Here is a 20,186-nt window from a genome sequence, read left to right on the forward strand (position 1 = left end):
AGACAAGACATGCCACAAAGAAAAAAAAAAAAAGAAAGAAAAGATGTTATTTGTTAGTTAACAGTCTTCAGAAGTCCTAATTTGGCCAATGTGTTCTGCTGCAAAGTCTTGGAATGCTGTCTTGCAGTTTCAAAAGTGATCTTATTTGGCTTCCCAGAAACTATTATGCCTGGAGGATGCCACGAGAACAAGGGCTGCCTTGTTAACAAGTAGAAAACTCTCAAAAACAAGATAGGATCCTGATATAAATCATAATTTAGATGCACAGAGCTGTGTTCACAACCACAGTAATGTAATTCATTTACATCTAGTTATTACTTATCTCCACCCGAACTACTAAGTTCAGGAATGCAGCTGCCTTGTGCCTTGTGACTCATGGGGGTTAGGGAGAATGACATCACCGAATTTAAACACATTACCATGCTGACATAGTGGCACCTTGTTTTCCCTTCTGCGGATAGAGCGAGGATTGTGGGCTACCCCCCATTCTTCCAAAGAATACCTTTTTTTCCCCTTTCAAGCAGCTGCTATGTGGAGGGTTGCAAATGTCACTTCAACTAATGATGAATGATGCTTGACCCCTGGACCTGTTACTATGAATTTTATGCAATGCTAAATTAATATGAAAGATCTCTGCTAGAAGACTTCAGCTATTATGCATGTGGCATAAATGATATGTTAAACAATCCAAATTTTCTCTCATAACCGTGGTAAAACTCAGAGCCGCTCGAACGTTTTGATGTGTATTTCCACTCGAGATTAGGATCTTTTCGTTCTAAAAATATTTTTGGTAAGCAAATCAGTTTGCGAAAAACATTGTCAAAAGGGCAACTGGCCCACATGTCTTTGTAGCTGGCGTTTGAATATAATTAATTATGTAAAGTAATAGTTAGTGGGAGCTTAACAATTAGTAGAATCTGTCAAATAGTCACACGGAAATTACTAACTAATTGAACTACTGGTCTTTTATTGTTGCAGGAAGCAGTACACAGTGTCGTTCTTTTATCTCAGAACTTTGTTATTATCACACATCCCATTTTTTGAGCAATATATGCCTCCTCGTAGACTAATAGATAAATAACTCTCCCAGTAATGTCACAGTGTGCAACAGCGTTTGAAATAAAAACACCTGTTTTAATTAGTATTCAGATTGGCACGGTTAAAAAATGATAATCCTCTCGCAGTTGCATGACATTTTTAAAGCTTTGAATTTCCATCTGTATCTTATATTATGATGTTTCAGGATTGTCGTGAGTTAATTATGTTAACTTTGGAAACATTGCTTGCATTTAGAATGAAAAACTTCAGCTTGAATAGCCAGGAAAGCAGATGCTATCTTTCTTGTCAACTGCTTTGTTGTGTGTTGCCTTGAAACTTTTTATAAGATATTGCATCCAAAAGGAAGTATAAATCTCCATTTATTTGAAACAGTGCCCTAATCTAATCAATATTTTAATATATTACTTGTGGGAGGGACCTACATGCATCTCAAAGTCATGAAAATCTCTTCTCTTTATTTAGAACTGTCATGTTATTATGAGTCTATTTGCAAGACTAATTTGAAAAACAGGGGAAAAAAAAAAAAAACCACCATGCATTATAAAGTATTAAAATTGCATCAAAGCATACATTTTCTCTCCTGAAATAGATATGCCTGTAATTTTAGGTAGGGGTAAAAAAAAAAAAAAAAAAAAAAAAAAAAAACTGGAAATAGTAGAAAAAAAGAACTGGGAATAATAGAATTAGAACAGGCAGGGAGATAAACCCTCCAAAAGAGAAAGATAAGCAGAAATATGATGTTAGGGTATCCAATCTGCACCGAGGGATGTGGTCAGTGGGCATGGGAGGATGGGGTGAGCTTGGGCTTGGGGATCCTAATGATCTTTTCCAACCTTAATGATTCTGTGACTGTATGATAGAAAGGGGTATAGATGTATGTTCTGAAGTCCTCACTGACTTGAAATTTCAGACTTTTGGTTAAAAAACCTCAGTGACTTTGGTGTAGAGTTATGGGAGCCAAATGCTCAACTGCCTCTGTGAGTGTAGCTCTTAGGTCCACCTGTCTTGCGATCCGATGTGTTTCATGGGCAGCTTTGCTCATAAACTTAGATTTTCAGTGATTTTAAAGTGTAATGTGCATCTGATGAAGACTTTTTGCATTGCTAGAAAAATGTGGGATTCTGCAAGCAGAAGCTGCAGTGCACAGCGTGCCCTAGCCTGGAGCAGGACAGCTTTCAGCATCGGATCCTTGCTGGTGCAGAGGAGATGTAGCTCTGGAGACAATGATGGATTTCCCCCCTCTACCCCCCCCCCCCCCCCAAAAAAAAAAAAAAAAATTGCACTTCCTGAGAATCTTCCCCATTCAGGGTGATTCTCAAAATGCATCAAAATACATGAAAATTTGTGTCATTATTAGCACTATTATTATCAAAGGACATTTCGTTAACATTTGAAAGCCCTTCAGTGCACTTGAAGATATATTTGTTTTACCAACTTACATAATCCCCTCCTGTTTAAAGTTTTGTTTTAAACACATGCAATTATCATCTCATATGCCCTGATTCAGTAAGCACTTAGAAGCATTCCTATCTTTAACAGCATAGCTAGTCCTGTTAATATCCAGGGAATGGAATTAGAGCTTCAGATATTAGCAAAAAGTAATGCAAATGTGAATTAAGAAACGTGGTTTTGAAGTAAGTTGACTGAGGATTTTTTTATTTCTCCGACTGACTGCAAAAGTTTGACACACACACACACACACAAATCAAAGCAAGTATTACTGATATTAATAATTATTAAGAAACTATATGAAGTTGAATATTTTAGGCTGGTAGCTAGAAGGAATTAGGCACTGAAATAACCTTTCAGTTAGCAGAGGGAAATAAAATCCAAACAGCTCTTGGAGCCATCAGCAGCAGAGGCAGCAACGTGGCTGCCTGCAGAACTGAGCTCCCAAAGTTCATAGCCCGTGTGATATGGTGTTTCTCTCTGCGTGCATTTCATGATCCTGATCGTAGCGAGGTGGTGGTTTGGTGCCTGTTTTTCCTTCTAGTCTCAAGTTTTATTTAGTATTGAAAATCTTCATCATTTACTCGTTACATATATTATTGGTTATATCTAATGCTATATATGGGCAGTTGGAATAAGAATAGTATTGTTATTTAGCATGGAATTCATTTACTGAAAAAAAAAAAATGAAGTTGTTTGTATTGTAGAATTTGGCTATTTGCAAGCTAATGAGGATTTCACACCGATAGTTGTGCCTGTGCCTTTTCCATACAGATAAAGCTAAGCCTAGCTGCCAAAAGCTCTTACTTACTGCCCCACCTCTGTGCAGGATTCCACATGAAATGGCAGTGCTCTGTGCTGTATGGTGTTGTCATCATCTGTTTGAAGGCAAATTGTCACTTTATAGCAACACTTTCAGCCAAAATTCCATGAACTTAACTAGGGAATATGAAGCAAAAATTATTCTTATGACCCAAACACAAGCCTGCTTCCCTGCCTTGTGTTTTTCAAGACAAGTCACTTTACTGCTAGGAGAGAAAATAAGCGATGTTTAAAAGGTAAGGTGCAAGTACTGAAGTCCCAGCTTGAAAGTATTTAACAAAACTGTCCTTTCTTTTTAAGCAACTTGAATAAAGTGTCTAAATGACCTCTTCCTAACCAAAAGAGAATATAAAGAAGAAATTAAGCTTTATTGGTAAATTAAAGCCCAAATCCCATGGTTGATGAGAGATACGGTCTGTTTGAAATAGTTACAGTTTCAGACTTTCTCTTCTACAATCAGCGGGTGGAGACCAACATAATCCAATTAATTGTAATTCCCTTTTGTGACACTGGTACAGTGGTGAATGATATAGTAAGTCCATTGAAGTCTTATCTCTGGTCAGATAATCCAAATGGATTCATATTATGAAACAGTCCTTTATAAAAGTTCCGATGAACAAAAGTGTTCTGACTTTAGCGAACCAGAAGATAAATTCTACACAAAATAAAGTGTTTTGTCCTTGACATTTGCAGAGCTTCTGTATACCTGACTGTGTATAAGAATACTTCTTTCAGCTGGCTTATTTCAAAGAACCCTTTCATTAGAAATATATCCAGAATTTATTCTCTGGACCAGCTATGAACTTTTGCAAATACAGAAATACAGTTATTTACATGTACGAGTGGTCTTTGTTCTTGCAAACAATCCCATTAAAATTCATGCGATTACTAATGTAAGAAATAGATGAACAATATCTTGAGAATCAAGTTTGGATTTCTATTTTCCCCATAAAGCAATAAACCAATAATTCATTGATAATCTTTATGACTGCAAACAAGTACATATATGTGCATGTTCCTTTTTAGTATTGTAAGAGAACTGGGGGAATTGCTTAATTTTTGCTCAGGCTTTGATCTCTTTACATTTGGAAGTCATTTACATAAAGGAAGTCATATTGATCTTTATTGTTTTGTTAATTTTTTTCCCTTGATTGTTGAAACTCACTGAAATAAAGCACCAGCTTATTGTTATTGGGGTCAGTCCCAGTAACACATTTGGCTGTACGCAATAAGTAAGGGTTGGGTGGTATGCCTGCTTTTGGAACTGTTTTCATACAGACCCTTTCAGTTTAGCAGTCACTGGAGACAGGGCTGATTTAGCGGATCAGCAGTCTGATCCAGTGCCACGCTATTTGTATTTCTCGTTTCCTTTAAAGTTGTCTACAGTAAGCCCAAGTTACGGCAGAAGTGTTTTCACTTGTAGCATGTTGAAATCTCCTATTTGCCAAAAGATATTGAGATACCATTTGTGGGAGACAACGCTCTAAACCGTATATTAAGGTCAGATATTTTCGGTGTCTCAAAAATACTTTTTTTCCTTTTTTTTTTTTTTCCCCCTTAAATTGTTTGGTTGAAATTTAATACAAAGAATTTTTTACCCTTTGGGGTACGTTACATATAAAATAATTTATGACCCATGAATCACAAGAAGGCAGTGAATTAGGTTTCAGATAAGTCTGCCAAATATTACAAAACATTGTGTACAGATTTTTAAACTATGAAAAGGCTTTTGACAAGAATGGAAATAGAGGCAGTGTTAGAAACTGAGACCGGGAAGAACAGAAGAGCTATATGTCAGAATCCTAAAGCACCCTGACTTAATGGTACAATTAAAAAGATAGGAATATGACCATATTTTTGAAGTATGAAAATGGGACAGAGAGTCATTGTCCAGTCCCTCCCTGTATTAGGTCCTGAGAGCTTTCAATCTATTTCAAATATAGATTTGGAATGCAGATGCATACAGTTCTGATAAAAGGCCTGAGTGTCTATGGAAAAAAAAAAAAACAAAAAACAAACAAACAAACAAAAAAACAACTAAAATCAAACAGGAAAAATCTAAGATTAGATTGCAGAAAAGCTTACTGGAGAGCAGTTACACAATAAAAAATATTTACTTTGACTAATATATGTCTATACATACATATATTGAAGCAGTGGAAAGCAGAGCTCAAAATGGACTTTTACCTTTCAGCAGTAAAATGTATCATGAAAGTAAGTTCCTTATCTAAGATAGTATTTGATATTTCTGTTTTGTTGAAACATTCACTTACAAAATGGAATAAAGCCCATTAGTTGATGAAGAAGAATGAGAAGAACAGTAGTCTGATTTGGTATAATAGAGAGAAGAACAGAAAGAAAAACAAAATAAAATGCACTTTGCCTACTAGGACACAAATGAAGTTGCCATATAATAACAAAGCTCTCTCTAGCCTCAGAGGAAGGATGCTTTGGGCCCTGGTTGCTCGGGATACGTATGGTTAAACAGCCACCTCTGAGCAACTCGTGAAGGATGTTGGAATTCTGGCAGGTGGTCTATTTGTTCTTAGGGAGCTTTCAGGAACATTTTATATTTAAAATCAATCTTTTTCCCATGCAGAATAGTTGATTCAGTTGAACTTGATGAATTTTAAAAGTATTTGCAATTATAATCTTATTACAGGAGTTATTGCTTCAAATCACGGTGATTGAAAATGCGAAGTTACAACTAATAATGTTGTCATCTACCCCTGTAGCAGGTATTGGCAATGAATTATGTGTAGGAGCATGATGCTGATATCTGTTTCTGGCCACCAAATGGATTCTCCTCCTTGCAGTACCACTCTGGTTTTACACCCACAGTTGCAAACAGTGCAAAAGCTTTCCAGATGCAACAAGTCGCCCTCTGACCATGTTTCTAAACATTAGAATTGCTCCGCATGCCTTTGTGGTGTACTATTGCTGAACTGGATATTTTTCACAGAAACAATGAGATAGTTCATCCCTCTGTTACAGTTTGGACTTCTGTTGGAATTATGCAAGGATGAATATGAGCCAGTGTGCCCGAGTACAGAAATCTTTTATTTTTCTGGCACAGGCTGGGATTTAAGTTAGCAGTACTGGGTTGTTCCAGCATGCCCCTAGGGCAGTGAACTGTCACTGCAGAGAGCTGGAGTAAACTGCACTCGAGGTGCACATAGAGATGTTCTGCTTTCTAGCTGAAGTTGCTCAGTAATCTGCGCCTTGGCACCATGCAAATGGGCACTGTGATATTAACTAAGTGCTTAGGCATTATAACCTCATGGCACACGTTTTCTGTTGAAAGGGCATTCCATTTTCTTCCACCACGGAAAGAGGAATACGTGAGAGTTTTGTTTTGCTGGCTATATCCTTGATAATTTGGTATCTTTGGGTGGATGCACCAGAACTACTCAGAAGTGCATTGTATGTACTAATTTGCTTATCCGTCAATTTCTTTGATCTGTTAAGACACTCTTGGAAACAAAGCACCATACCTTGATTGCAGGCAGGACAGTGACCTCCCAAACCTAGCAAGGGAGAGACGAAGAGCTACTTAGCTGTGAGAGAGCTCCAGAATCCAGGTTGAATGAGGAAAGTGTTATTCTTTATAAACTGAGGCTTCTGCTGTACTATTTAATCAAATTTCAAGGGAGTGTATGTACTTTGGAGCATGCGTATAACATGCAGTGTCAATTCAGGATTTACTGGAGGGGGAAGTGAAGCATCATGTGCTGCAATGCCAAGGGGTGAGTTCCTTGCCATGTGATGGGTGGGAGCCTTCTCCACCCCTCAGCTGCCTGTCTGCTGTGTCTCCAGACATCTCTGTGCTCTGCTGCTGCCCTGAATGGAGTGCCTATCACCTTGAAAGGAGCTGTTTGCTCCTCTGTGACAAAAGTTTTGAGGTGCCATTGTTGCAGAAGTCTGCTATGTCTCTGAACTAGTGAGCAGAGAAGTTCTGGCTTATAAAATGCAGGTACAGCTGCAAACACAAATACCTTTCAGTGCATGCACTAGTGTTTGTGTTGTCAGTCGTGAGAACAGCCCTCACATGAGGACTTAGTGCTGAAGTAGTGTGCTGAGCATTTATGCAACTGTATCAGATCTCCTTGAATATGTCCTTTTCTTGGGTATGGAAGAACATGAGTAAGCAGCAAATTAATGAAAAATATGCCCATTAAAAGAGGGAAAAAAAAGTGATATTCAAATCTCAAGAGGAAGAGGAATGACTCTGGACAGTTTATCTTTCCCTGGTGTGGTGAAAAAGGACTTATCCTCCCTCAGCCATAGGACTCTGGTTCTGAGCTCCCACCAGTAATCCGCCTGTCGAGATGAATGAGCCCAGCCAGTTTCCCAAGCTTTCAGCCAACTGGGAATGCATTGTGCAGACCCAGAGCTCTTCTGCAAAGGCTTTGAAGTGAGAGGAACTTTGTGAATTACTGAACAGTGCTGTGCAGGGCTTTCTCTTGGGGAGATCTCAGCCAGAATATACACCACCCCTGGGATGGAGACTCCAGAGCTCTGAGGCTTCATCCACTGGGGCTGGTCCCCAGATGCCAAAATAGGGGAGCGCAGAGGCGGTGGCTGTTGTGTCTGGGTGCCCACCAGGCAGGGATTGCCATTCCGGTGCTTGCAGATTACTTTCTGTGTGGTTTGGTGTGAGAGCACTTGCAGGAAATTGCAGAACTCCTGAATGTGGTGCTCTGGGATTTAACGTGGCAGCATGAGCAAAAGGCAGTATATGCCTGGGACATACTTGTATCAGTCATATTAAAGGAAAAATGAATGAATAAATAAAATTCAGTGGTGCTCTCAGGTGATTGCATTTTGCTCCTGGATACAGCTCTCCATACAGGGCAGGACATACGGTTAAAGGAGCTGCATCCATTTTCTTCTAAAACTGACCTTTCTACAATGCCTGCCTTGGTTTTTGCATTTTGTTTTGCTTTCAGTTAATCTTTCCATGGATTATCTTCTTCCTTTTTGCATGAGGACAACTTTATGGTGGCATGCATAACCCAGAGATGAAATCTTTCTTGGTACTACTGCAGACATTACAATTGCCATTAAAAACATGGACTGCTGAAATGACTGGTTTACTAAAAATAATAACGTACTAAAACCCATGCTCTCTCACAAATGTATATTGATTTTTTATTTTATTTTTTTTTAAAGTAATAACCTTGACAGGTGCCCACACTATTTTTTTTTTTTCCTTAGTGTGGTCTTTAAATTTTCATCCAAAGTATTAGCATAAATTTTACGGGATTTTCTGGGCATATTTGTGTCTGTATCTAAGATATATGATATCAACTGGCAGTGATGGTTGAACTAATCAAATACTACTGACAAGTTAAAGCAAATTTTTAGGACTGTGAGATTTTGAGCGTCTTCCCAGATACAGTATCTCCTGACTGAAAGCAGTCCTTGACTGTCAAGTTTAAATACCAGATTTGAGACTTAATCTTTGTATAAGCAAAACACCCCAATAAGAAATATGTCTGAGTAAAGCCAAGAAGTCAGGTCCTCCCCTTAAACCTAGCCTGAAATGTGTGTTTGCTTATGGCCCTATTGCCATAGTATGTGAGCGATCCCAACAAGTGGGAACCAAATGAGTCTTAGACTGAATGGACTTCTATTTTTCTCTCTCTCTCTCTTTTTTTTTTTTTTTTTTGACTTGGCATTTGTTCCTCCTAGCAAACATTTTTAAAAACTCTCTTATTGCTAGAGGGAAAATTGACACCCTTTGCTTTCACGATGATACATTCCTAACACGTTTCCTTGAAGAGCTGGAAATGGTGCAAAAATCTGGTAAGATAAGTCTCTGCAAAGCCTTAGAAGTCAAGCATTCCACTTTAGACATTTAAGACAAATGCATGGCAAAAACAAGTGCTTTTTTTTTTTTTTTTAAAGGTTTCTACTTAAAGTTCTGTGCCAAAGCTACAGTACTTATACATTTTCTAAATGTGTTTTAAGCAATAAGTTGTACAACATTTTTAGAACATGTGTTAAGCTATTTCTCTAAGAATGAAGCTCTTAACAAAACATAAGCACTCTGCATGAGATCTTAGCAGCAAAGTGCTTAAAAGATAAAGTAAGAATTGGTACCATGGGAAGAACACCAGCTGTAGAGCACACAGGTCCATTATGAGAAGTATGGTAGTGGGTAGGGAGAAAATGATTTAATCAGGAGTAAAACCAATTTTATTATAAGGGCACGCAGGGGGTGTGGCACCATAGTGAGAGGGACATTTCAAAATATCTGACAGATTTCAACAATGTGAAAACCCACCCTGTTCTTTAAAGTGACAGTAAACCCCATCAGGTCTCTCTTTTTGATGCTATTGTTAACAGTTGACTGTTTAAAGCTGGCCTGCTAAGTTGCTGTCGATCTAGTTCAATAGTGTGTGGGCAAAAGAAAAGGCTAATTGTTGAAATACGATCAATCAAATATGATCTCAGAGTCTAAAGAAGATCTCTTCTGATAACTCACTTGAGATCAAATCATTACTTTTATGATGGAGGTAATGCAACGTAGAAAAAAAAAAAAGGGGCCTGAAACCAAGACAACTAAATAAAGTGCACAAGTGTGCCTTTGTTCCTCTTTTGTCTCGCATTACTCCAAGTTAAGGAACTGAGTCCATTTTTTTTATCTACAAACCTTTCCCAAATGCAGAAATTTAAAGAGCATTAAATAATGTTTATTACACAAAAGTCAAAAGATGACTCCATTCTGAATGAGATTTTTCTGTCCAAAAGCAAGCTCTGTAGTGAGAAAAACTATTGCACTGAAGTACCAGGGATCTGGAGTTGTGGGTGTCCATGTGTCTCCAATAATTGTACCATTTTGTTTAACAACAGTTCACTAAAGAGGCTGCTCTCGAAGCCAACTGAATTGCTAAACATGAAAATTCAGTGACATTCAGTAAAACATTTCAGGATTCTGTTGCTTCAAATTAAATTTGTGCAGTAGTTCTCATGGTTGGCCCTTGATTTGCATTCAGAAAGAAATTTTCTAAAAATGAGAATCACAGCACATATATAAAAAGCGAACTCCATTTTTGGAGTAGCAGGACTGGAAGAAAGTGTATGTCATTTTAATTTGATCTAATAAGGATTTACACTTTCTGTGAATTTTATGTGGATTATCATCTCATTGTTTATTCTGTTCTAATAGTATCACTCCACTAGAAGAAAAAAAAGAGGAGAGAAAATAGAGTAATCATCCAATCTTGTTTTATTTTTTTTTTATTAGAAACTATTTTAGCATTTAGGTTCTTTTATATTTAAATTCTTTAGCTCAGCCAAGCTTCAAAAGAAAACATTTTTTTTTGTTTGTAAAACAGTTTTGTAAGCACTTGTGGTTTGTCTTTAGTGTGTTATCATTTCTGACAGCTTTGCATAGCCTAGGTAGGCCAACAGGGGTCTGTCTAATATTGTTGCTGGGCAAATCTTCCTCCCAGAGATGAAAACCAAACAAAATATTTTTGAAGCAGTAAGAAGGAATTAATATCCTTTCTCTCACAGTACTCTATTCCTTGCTGACATTACATTCAGGCAAAAAAAAGGAGAAAAGCGTTTCCCCATTATTCCCTTGTACATAGCAAGGCTAACACATGTAAAGCAATAACTCATTTTCTATTGCCATGTTTAGCATATGTCTCCTGTTGGCTCAGCAAGGCCTTTAGGCCGGTCCCTTGAGCCGGCCATCATTGGCAACTCTTAGCCCCTCGGCCTCAAAACCAAATAGCTTTGAATCATGTTGAGCGGTGATGCTAATTTTCATACCGATGCATTATGGGAATAAATGTATCTGACATACTGTGTCAATGGTACTGTCTCTTTGTGTCTCTTGTTTTTTTGTTAGCTGCATTCCTACAGATGGTATTCCATTGAAAATGTTCTCTTCCTACAGAAAAAAAAAAAAAAAGGGGAAAAAAAAAACATGCACAGCACCAAACCTCTAGGTGCAGAAGGCTGTTAACGGTTGCTGATGATAGTAGGCAAACATTAACATAATAATTAGTGTCTTGTAATTGTTTCATTAAAACCAGTTGTTCCATTTCTCCTCGTGTTTTCCCAGAAGAGAAGCTGAATTTGGACGACAGCCAGTGGGAGGACATCCACGTTGTCACCGGAGCACTCAAGATGTTTTTCAGAGAGCTGCCTGAGCCGCTGTTCCCATACTGCTTCTTTGAACAGTTTGTGGAGGCGATAAGTAAGTACATCAGATACAGTAGAAGCTAGTGAAATAGCCTGTTATATAAAAATAATAATGAACTTAAAAATTGAAGTACAGAGGCATCTCAAATCTGGCTTACCTTCCGTGATCCACGATCCTGTCTTTTTATTGTTTTTGCTTGCCTTTTGCCTCCTACGGCATGTAGTTATTTAGCTAGAGGAAAAAAAAAAAATCATTAATCTATAAATTTCATAAATGCAGTTTAACTTCATTGCCTAAAATGGTTTAGGAAAGGAATTAAAATGTATACGTATTCAAAATATGCGAGGCTGATAATCCATATATCCCCAAACACAAGAGAGGGAGTAATAATGGTGAATCATGTTAGAAAGGGCTGTCTTTATGTTAATCGGAGTGAAATGCATGTGTTTTGTTTCACAAGGTTGCAGACTCTTGCCTTCAGTGATCACAAAAAGAATGCAAAAACATTTGTGTTCTCATTTTCATATCTACATTTGTGGGATTATATTTCTTAAATATAAGGCAGCAGGGAGCAAAAAGTATTGTCAAAGTTCAAGGCATTTATTTTGTTATGTGTCTTTGGTTTGTGTGCTGCAATCCCTCTCTGTATTTAATATCTGCAGGTGCATTTTCTAAAACTGTAGCAGCTTGGAAAAATTTAAGTCAAAAACAGAGTTATTTGGGGCTTTACTCCTCTTGAAAACTGGGGGCTGGGACGAGATAGCTTAAGGGGGAAAAGCCCGCTAGGAGCTTAATTAAAGGTCCAATAGAGAAACATCTTCAGGAAAAACAACAAAATAATGTACTTAGAGATCTGTTTTCTGAATGATGGGCATGCATATTTGTCATTACTGTTAATGAGAGCTGTGTGCACACATGCGCAGCTGTCAGAGAGTATGAAGTCCTTAATGTACGGCTCACTTTGATTTTATATTCATAAGAGTCTTTAGTTCAACTAAAGCTTTTCAAGACCCAGTATCAGATATAATGAGGTTAAATGTATCTCGTAAGATCCGTCCCTTCTTGGTTATAGAAAGAAGCAGTGCAGTTAATGCAAGGTAAGGAAATACATTACCTGGAAGTTTACTCTTGACAGTGCACTTCTTTCTTCAAGGCACACTGTAAGTAGACGGAGAAGGAACTCTCTCCAGTTTACATTCCCATTGTATAGTCTCCGAAGAGCTAACAGAAGAGCAAAATAAGAAAAGAACAGCTTACTGCTCAGCTTGTTTCTGTGGCATGTTAGGACAGGGTGCTCTTTTGAAACGACACCGTGGAACATAGCCTTCAGGTGGTTCTCCATCCACTGCCTCTTTGGAAAGAAGAAGCAGTGCCCCTAGTGGATGTGGTACATGAGGTACATGAACAAGGTCTCTTAAGCATATTGTTCTGCATTTGTTATGTGTACTCTGCCCTTTTACTCCCTGTTGCAGATAGTCCACCATCACCCTGCTTTTCTGCAGCTAAATAGTCTTCCTGCCCTCTTCTCATTCATTCTCATTGTCCTTTGGGGTACGCTTTGGCTCAGCCAACGTCGTTGCATCTTGAACACCCTCATCATGAACCATGATTTTGTTATCTTCTGTTCTCACTCTCATGCTAGCATTCAAGTCCAGATGATAGGAAGTCTTTTGGAGGCTTAGTGGAAGGATTTTTATAGCAAAAATAACAGGTAACCAATAATAGACTTGTGAAATGGACTTTGAAAGCATGTCAGGATGAGACTCTTCCCTAAAGCATCAGTATTCATGAGTGAGAAATTAACATCCCTTTCTGCTTTTTGAGCTATTATTAGTTCTTATTATGATTTTGAGGGCCATTATACACATTGATAGTCTAATGAACAGTCATTTATAGAGGGATTTTAAAACAGTTTGTTCCTAGGAAGAAAATACTAGCACTCTAAGACATTCTTTGCACTATTTCAAATCCCTAATTCTTGTTGCTTTCTTTACGGCACATTAGGGTGATTTCTACCTAATCCAAGCGTCCAATATAATCTACGATTTCCAATCAATCTTCTCTTTATTTGGCCTTTACTGCCAACGTATCTACAAATTTGTATTCTTACCATCTCTACTTAAAAACATCTATAAACAACAATTAGGTGTTTCCAGCGGTTTTTGAGCTCTTCTACATGCTAATAGTCCCCGGGCAAAGTAAAATATCTCTTGTCTTCAATATCATTTCCATAGTAGTTGAGTCTTTGGCTAGTCTGTGCTAATTGCTCTGTCTTTGCTGCTAGAAAATTGGTCCATGCTGAACTGCTAGAAAATGTCCTTTCTGCTTCAGGATGTTGTAAAAAAGAGACTATAGTGTCTCTGTCTTTTCTGTCCATTCTTCCAAAACTGGTGTTATTAGCACCCAGTGCATGGGCATGCAGTACATATAGAAAGAGCACTTACTATCAGAAATAAACCAACCTGAGGACTGCAAGGAAAAGGGCAATTAGGACACATCCCCACAATAACATGAAGATGTTACTGCTGCTCCAGCATCCTTCCTCCAGCACTGATCACACCTCCATCAAAGCCATATTGTTAATAAGATGAAGTTGTGTAAAAAACAATCTATGGTTGGTAACAAGTTATTACTAACATTTTGTGGTGGCTTATCCATTTAGTTTGAAGTCTCTGGAGGGATAAGCACACAAGAGATGCCCCAGGCTTTTTATGCTGAAGCTGTTTTTAAGATTATGTGAAAAATTCCAAAGCAAGCTTAGAATTATTTTTCCTGGTTGAGGCCATTTTAATTTAGGTGCACAGGAACAAAATATTATAGTCCTGTGTATTAGGCAGAGTGCTTTCTCTCTACCTCCAATTTCCCCTATAAGTAGGTTTAGATATGGCCATAATATTGGAACAATTTAGATATGGCTGTAACATTAGGAGATAATTCAGGGCACTCCAGAATCTCGGAACTTGGTTTGCCAGGCTGAAGCTGCTTAATTACTGTCCACGTAGCTTATATCAGAGAATTTATAAATGACAAATGGAAGGCCACGAGACCTCTGACCTAATACTAATTTTGTTGCTTAGGATTTGGAAAGCAAGTTTTTCAAGGACTTTGTCTGATACATTACTGGCAAGTCATTTTGTGGTATTTTGGATGAAATATGCACTTCTAAAGTGTGCCCAAATGCTGCTATGAAGTCAGGTTCAGCCACACTTAAATTACTTAGCACCGCAAATAGTTCTATTGATTTTCTGCAAGATCAACAGACGTGGTTCAACAGATTGTCTGCAAGTAAAATTGTACTTCATGTGAGTAAGGTGGTAGAAGTGCCAATAACTGAAACATTTACTCACCTTATTTGCAGAATTCAATCTGTATGTCCATGCAATCTTCTTACAGAATTTGTTTCATACACTGAAACTAAAAAAAGTACCCCCAAAAGCTGTTTAAAACATCAGCAGGTAAATGTGTTAATTGCTTACAAATATTTAGTTTAATTGAACAAATTTTATTGAAAAGTCTGAGGCAGAATGCATGGGGAAAAAAAAAAAAAAAAAAAAGAAAAAAGAAATTTTGTCTACTATGATTTCCTCTGCAGTTATGACTGATATCCATAGAATAAAATAAATGGGAAAATTCAACATGGGAAATATTCAAATACTGACTAGTCATTCCAGATCTCCTCACCTGGGGAAAGCTGTATAGATGGTGCATCTGTATAGACAGTGCGTTTGTTCAAATGCAGTTACAAGACAAAAATAATAATAATAAAAAAACCTGATATCCCACGAAGGAAAATTCCACCAAGTTCCCAAAGCTACAGCATCTGTCCCTGGTTTGGAAGGATTGGGTTCAAATCTTTGATTTTATCTGCCACAGGTTGGAAATGTTACTGTGTTGGAAAGATTTTTTCAGTGACGTTAAGTGATTGTGCCATCATTTCAATTCCTTATCTATAGTATGAATTTAATAGGTATCACCTAAGTACTGTAGATAAACAGGTGATTTACCTTTTAACGTGCACATCCACACAAATTAAATGCATATATATGCTCTAAACAGAAGTCTTTTTGCCAAAATGATGATTCTTTCATAGTGAGTTTTCTGAAGGAAGGTATCTGTTGCTGCTGTGCCGTTCCTACCTAAGGCAGATGAACACAAAAGTGAGAATAATACAAATTAAGTGTTGCTAAATGTGACTTTCAGGCTTCCAAGTGGGACCCACAACTTAATAGGAAGTACCTCAGGTCCCAGTATGTGGAACAGAAAACACAGTATTCATGTGTGCCACCAAGTTACTGGAGAAAGGGGCACCAGATCTACTTAGCTAACATGATTTAGGTCCTGCCAACACAGGCCCAGCCCTCCCCAAAAACTTTAGCAGAGAAATCCTCCATCTCTGAAGCTCAAGATTTTTGATCCTAGCAGAAAATACAACATTTGTCTACAGAGGGAGCAGTAGAGACCTTGTTACCTCCACGTCTTATAAGGCCACAGTTGCAGCACGTTGGGGGTTAGATGGCAGATGAAGAAGGTTTTTAGAATTATAATGGTAAAATGCATAGAAGCTACAAAATGCTCACAGTAGGTACTCATATTGTTTTTATTATTTTTTTTTGTTGCTGTTTTGTTTTGTTTTTGTTTCTTTTTTTTGGTTTCTCTGATGGACCATTAACACTTTTTTTCAACTGATTTCACACATATCCTTTCGATATATCAATTAAAGTCTCTGGGTGAATGCTAAACAGAATTCACAATGTCATTCTCATCAATCCTATGTCTTGTGTTACCCTATTATATAGAGACTAAGATGATTATTTAGTATCTGACTTATGATAGAGTTTTGTAACTCTTTGGTTTACTGAAAGAAGGTAGAACGTTTCTTGCTGTTTTGTTGGTATTAGTTACTGGTTTTCACTGGTTTTATCCAACAAAGTCAATGAAGTCATGGTTTTACTAAACAGAGTGGTAACATAGCAAAGGAATAAACTTTTATTTCATTATAGCAGTGGACTGTTTTTAACCCACAAAAGCTATCTATTACTATCAGGAGAAATCAGACCTTTTCATGTCAGCTCCTTTTCTTTATCTCCATGGAGGATGGCATCGGGGAAAAAGGTTTACTCTCAGCCCAGGCTCCAATCTTGCTTCAGAAGGTTCTCCTTTCAAACGTGCTGTGTGCACAGCCAGAGGCAACGTGCTGCAGAAACTCATGTCTATGTAGGCAGCAAACACAATTCAGTCTTAGCAGGCCATAGCACAGTTTGCACTGAATAACGTAGCTGTCATGTGGAGTTTGCCTGGAAGTAGTCCTCATCAAAATTGGGCAAAAAAAATGTATCAGGAGGCAATCAACAAGTCTAGTCGTCGATACATAATCATGATCAAAGTACAGAGCTGCACTGGTTGAAAATGCAGCATAGCTAGGACCTGCTCTGAACCACTATGCAGTGTTATGAAAATAGCAGCTAGGAAAAGGAAAGGAAGTAAATACATTCATTTATTCTGACAGTCATAACATCCTTATATCATCTTGGTGAAAAGTTACAAAAGATGTCTAAAGAAATTTTCAAAAGACAACTATAGAAGCCTCACTCGAGGCTTACAAAGAACAAGGCTCAAGGCCAATTCGTCTTGGAAAGACAAGTCAGCATATTGCACTGTAATAAATCCATGACAGTCTCTTAACATCATCACGTAATAGGTTCCTGAGAAACAAAATCTTATCAGTCTCTGGCATTATGCAAATTTCTGTCATAATCTCAATCTGTGGGCTTCGAGTCCTAATCAAACTGCCTTCAGCTTCGCAGTTGGCGAGCCTCCTATTGAAACTGTTTTCCTATCCTTCTTTTACTTGTCCAAGGAAGTTTTGGGGCTTGGCATGGCATCAGGAAGCCTCAATTTCATGTGAACACAGCGATTTGTAAACAAACCCAAGGTCACCACAATATATCTCACATAATAAGTCATATGAATACATCTCAGGTTGAATCTAAATATCAGAAGACAATAGAAGCCCAGAACCTAAATGCAAACAGAACAAAAATTGCATAGTAAAACGCAGTATCCAAAAGTTGAGACACAGTGCAGATTTCTTTAAAAAAGGAATGATTCTGTGGATAATGCATTCTCAGGGAAATACATTTCACTCATGGAAATATATAAATATCTCCATGTAGAGAGATGTATAACCTGGCTACCAATATATTTCAGCTGTACCATCACACCCATTACAGCTAGCATAGTTATACTCTTCACTCATACTTGAGGCATAAGGAAAGCCCACCTGCAATGAAGATGTAAATGGAGGCTGACATACTTGTAACAGCAGCAGACTGGTAACAAGAGTGGTTCATTCCAGGCTTTTTGTTCCCAAGAGGTGTCAAGGAACAATATGCCCCAGTAACCTCCTGGTCTCTATTGGTGACTTTCCATTCACAGTTGCAAACTGTTTCTACTCAGCAGCACTTTTAAATAGATCTTTCCAGCTCTGAATGCAACTGTTTTAGAAGAAAGAATTAGAGGGCATGCCTATGAATACATTTGTCTTTTGAGGTGGAAAATTGCCCAAAAAAGGGGTAGAAAATAAGGGGTAGAACATTTATTATTTTTTATTCTCATGTAGATAGTTATAAGTTATTTGAAAGAGAATGAAAATAAAATCTACATATGATGGTTTAGCTCCTCTGAATGGCTTCGTTCTGTTATGAAGGTCCTGTCCATAGGTAACTGACCCTAGGCTGACTTTGCTGTCTAGTTGTTTTGTTGTGTTTTTTTTTTTAAACATAAGAATCTACCTATAAAAGGCACATATCATAATAGTCACTAATCTTTTTCTCCTGCAATTTTGATATGCTACAAAGTGCATTTAACAAAACTCTTATATACGCTTTACTTAAGGCAGTCTTCAAGTCACGTCACCAAACCAATTAATTTAACTTTCAAGGAAAAGTGGAGAACCTGAGTAACCTTGCTGAAAGGGTTGCATCAGTGTTAAAAATTGCCTTAAAATTAAAAGAACTGAAAAAATGGTGTCTTAAAAATATGGCAAAGAGTTTACAATTCTCATCAAAGCAAATGAACAAATTTTAAAGGAATTTGTACTTGAATATTGCTGTCATGCGAAGTTTGCACAGCAGGGACATATTCTCTGCAATTTAATCTTTTTTGTTATTATAGTTATAATTTTTTTAGCATACTGCAAATTTTATTGCGGATGCCTGGCCTGTCTCTTAACTCATGCTAATTATATTCATAATTAAATGTTAAACAAGAATTGACTAGGCCAACTGGCTTGCACAGGTGTTAGTGGTATGAATGGCTTAATGCTTACACAATAAATTACTGGATCTGAATCTGTAGTTAATCTACTCAGTGAGAACCTTTTGCAAGAACTTTGCTGTATGTGGTAGGTCCAGCACAGTGCTTTGAAGCCAGTACTTGCAAATAACACTTATTAGACAACATTGTCTCCAAACTGTGACTTATCTTAAATAGCACAATGCTAACAAGGCTAAAAGATTTTTTGGAGTTCTACCTGCCATGAGATAAGGATGGTCAGAGTATTAGTACTTATTTGGATAACTGGCAGAGACTTGGTGTAAATGACATCTGGGAAGCAGTGTACCTCACTTCAGTTCACCAAAAAACAGTTACTTATATGTGTAAATGATAGCCAGATTGATCATCGAGGCTCTGAGACTACTGGCTTTATATTGACTGCTAGTTGATGGAGTGCAGAACCAAAAAATTGCAAAGAGAAAACACATGAGTTTCAGTTTGCTCATCTTTAACTTACTTTTGGGCCACAGAAAATTGTGTATTGGTGTAATATAAATTTGATCTGTGGCTAAGAGAATCTTTTCATATGAAAAAGAAAGGACAGTAGCAAAAAAAACAAGTCACCTAGAGAGTTCATATGTAGGTTAGCATAGGAGAAGCTCATAGAGAAAACCAAGAGGGAGAGAACAGTGAAAGAGAGGACAAAGAGAAATTGAGAAATCCAAGCAATAACACACTTCAGGCAGAAAGGAGGAGAAAATAAGAGAGAGAAAAGGAGCTATTTAGTAGCTGTGACAAGATCTTTGTAACCTGGAGCATTTGCGGGAGGCAGGGGGGGGAAGAACTTCTCATGGAGGTTATCTGGAGCTCTTGACAAAGTGAGAATTGGCACACTGGGTTTGAGGGGAAAAATGTTTCATCAGGCTTGTGAGTGAAGCTTCCACTCAGGGAAAGTAATAACAGGAGGAGAAACAGCCTATAATGCCCCAGTTACACAATTTCAGAAGTGCAAAAATGGAAGAAAAGGGGGGAGGGGAAAGTGGAAAGAGAAGACCAGGAAGGGGGTGAAAGGAGCCTTCTAGAGCAAGAGGAGATGCTGAAAGTCATCACCTCCAGTGCTGTGTCTTCTTCCTCTCTTCATGTGACTTTTTACTGTCCAAAAGTTGCTTTGCTGTCTTCCTCAAGTAAGATTGACACCATACATCTGTGTGTGCTGGCACAATGGGTTTCAACCAGCAGAGAAGCAGGCGTGATCAAATCTTGATGGTAACTGAATTGTTCCTTGGTCCTTATTATTACAGATATTTGAAGAATTATCTGAAGGTAAATGTGTTTACTCTGCAGCAGGAATAACTGAAAATGGTGATTACTGTGATAATGTATGTTAGACTATGGAAAGTCTAAAAAATTAAATCTAAAT

The 20,186-nt window shown here is 37.8% G+C and overlaps 1 protein-coding gene across 4 annotated transcripts in view; it reads left to right on the top strand.

Annotated features, from left to right (window-relative positions):
• Positions 1-20,186, top strand: part of ARHGAP15 (Rho GTPase activating protein 15) — a 315,622-nt gene that overhangs the window by 244,686 nt on the left and 50,750 nt on the right. For all 4 annotated transcript variants that reach the window (XM_085227838.1, XM_085227840.1, XM_085227841.1 and 1 more), the window contains one exon: positions 11,411-11,545. In XM_085227838.1, the coding sequence (XP_085083964.1) occupies positions 11,411-11,545 (135 nt within the window). The remainder of the gene's footprint in view (positions 1-11,410; positions 11,546-20,186) is intronic.

The sequence above is a fragment of the Meleagris gallopavo genome, chromosome 7 (genome assembly GCF_905368555.1).
Source record: "Meleagris gallopavo chromosome 7, MGAL_WU_HG_1.1, whole genome shotgun sequence".
Lineage (NCBI taxonomy): Eukaryota > Metazoa > Chordata > Aves > Galliformes > Phasianidae > Meleagris > Meleagris gallopavo.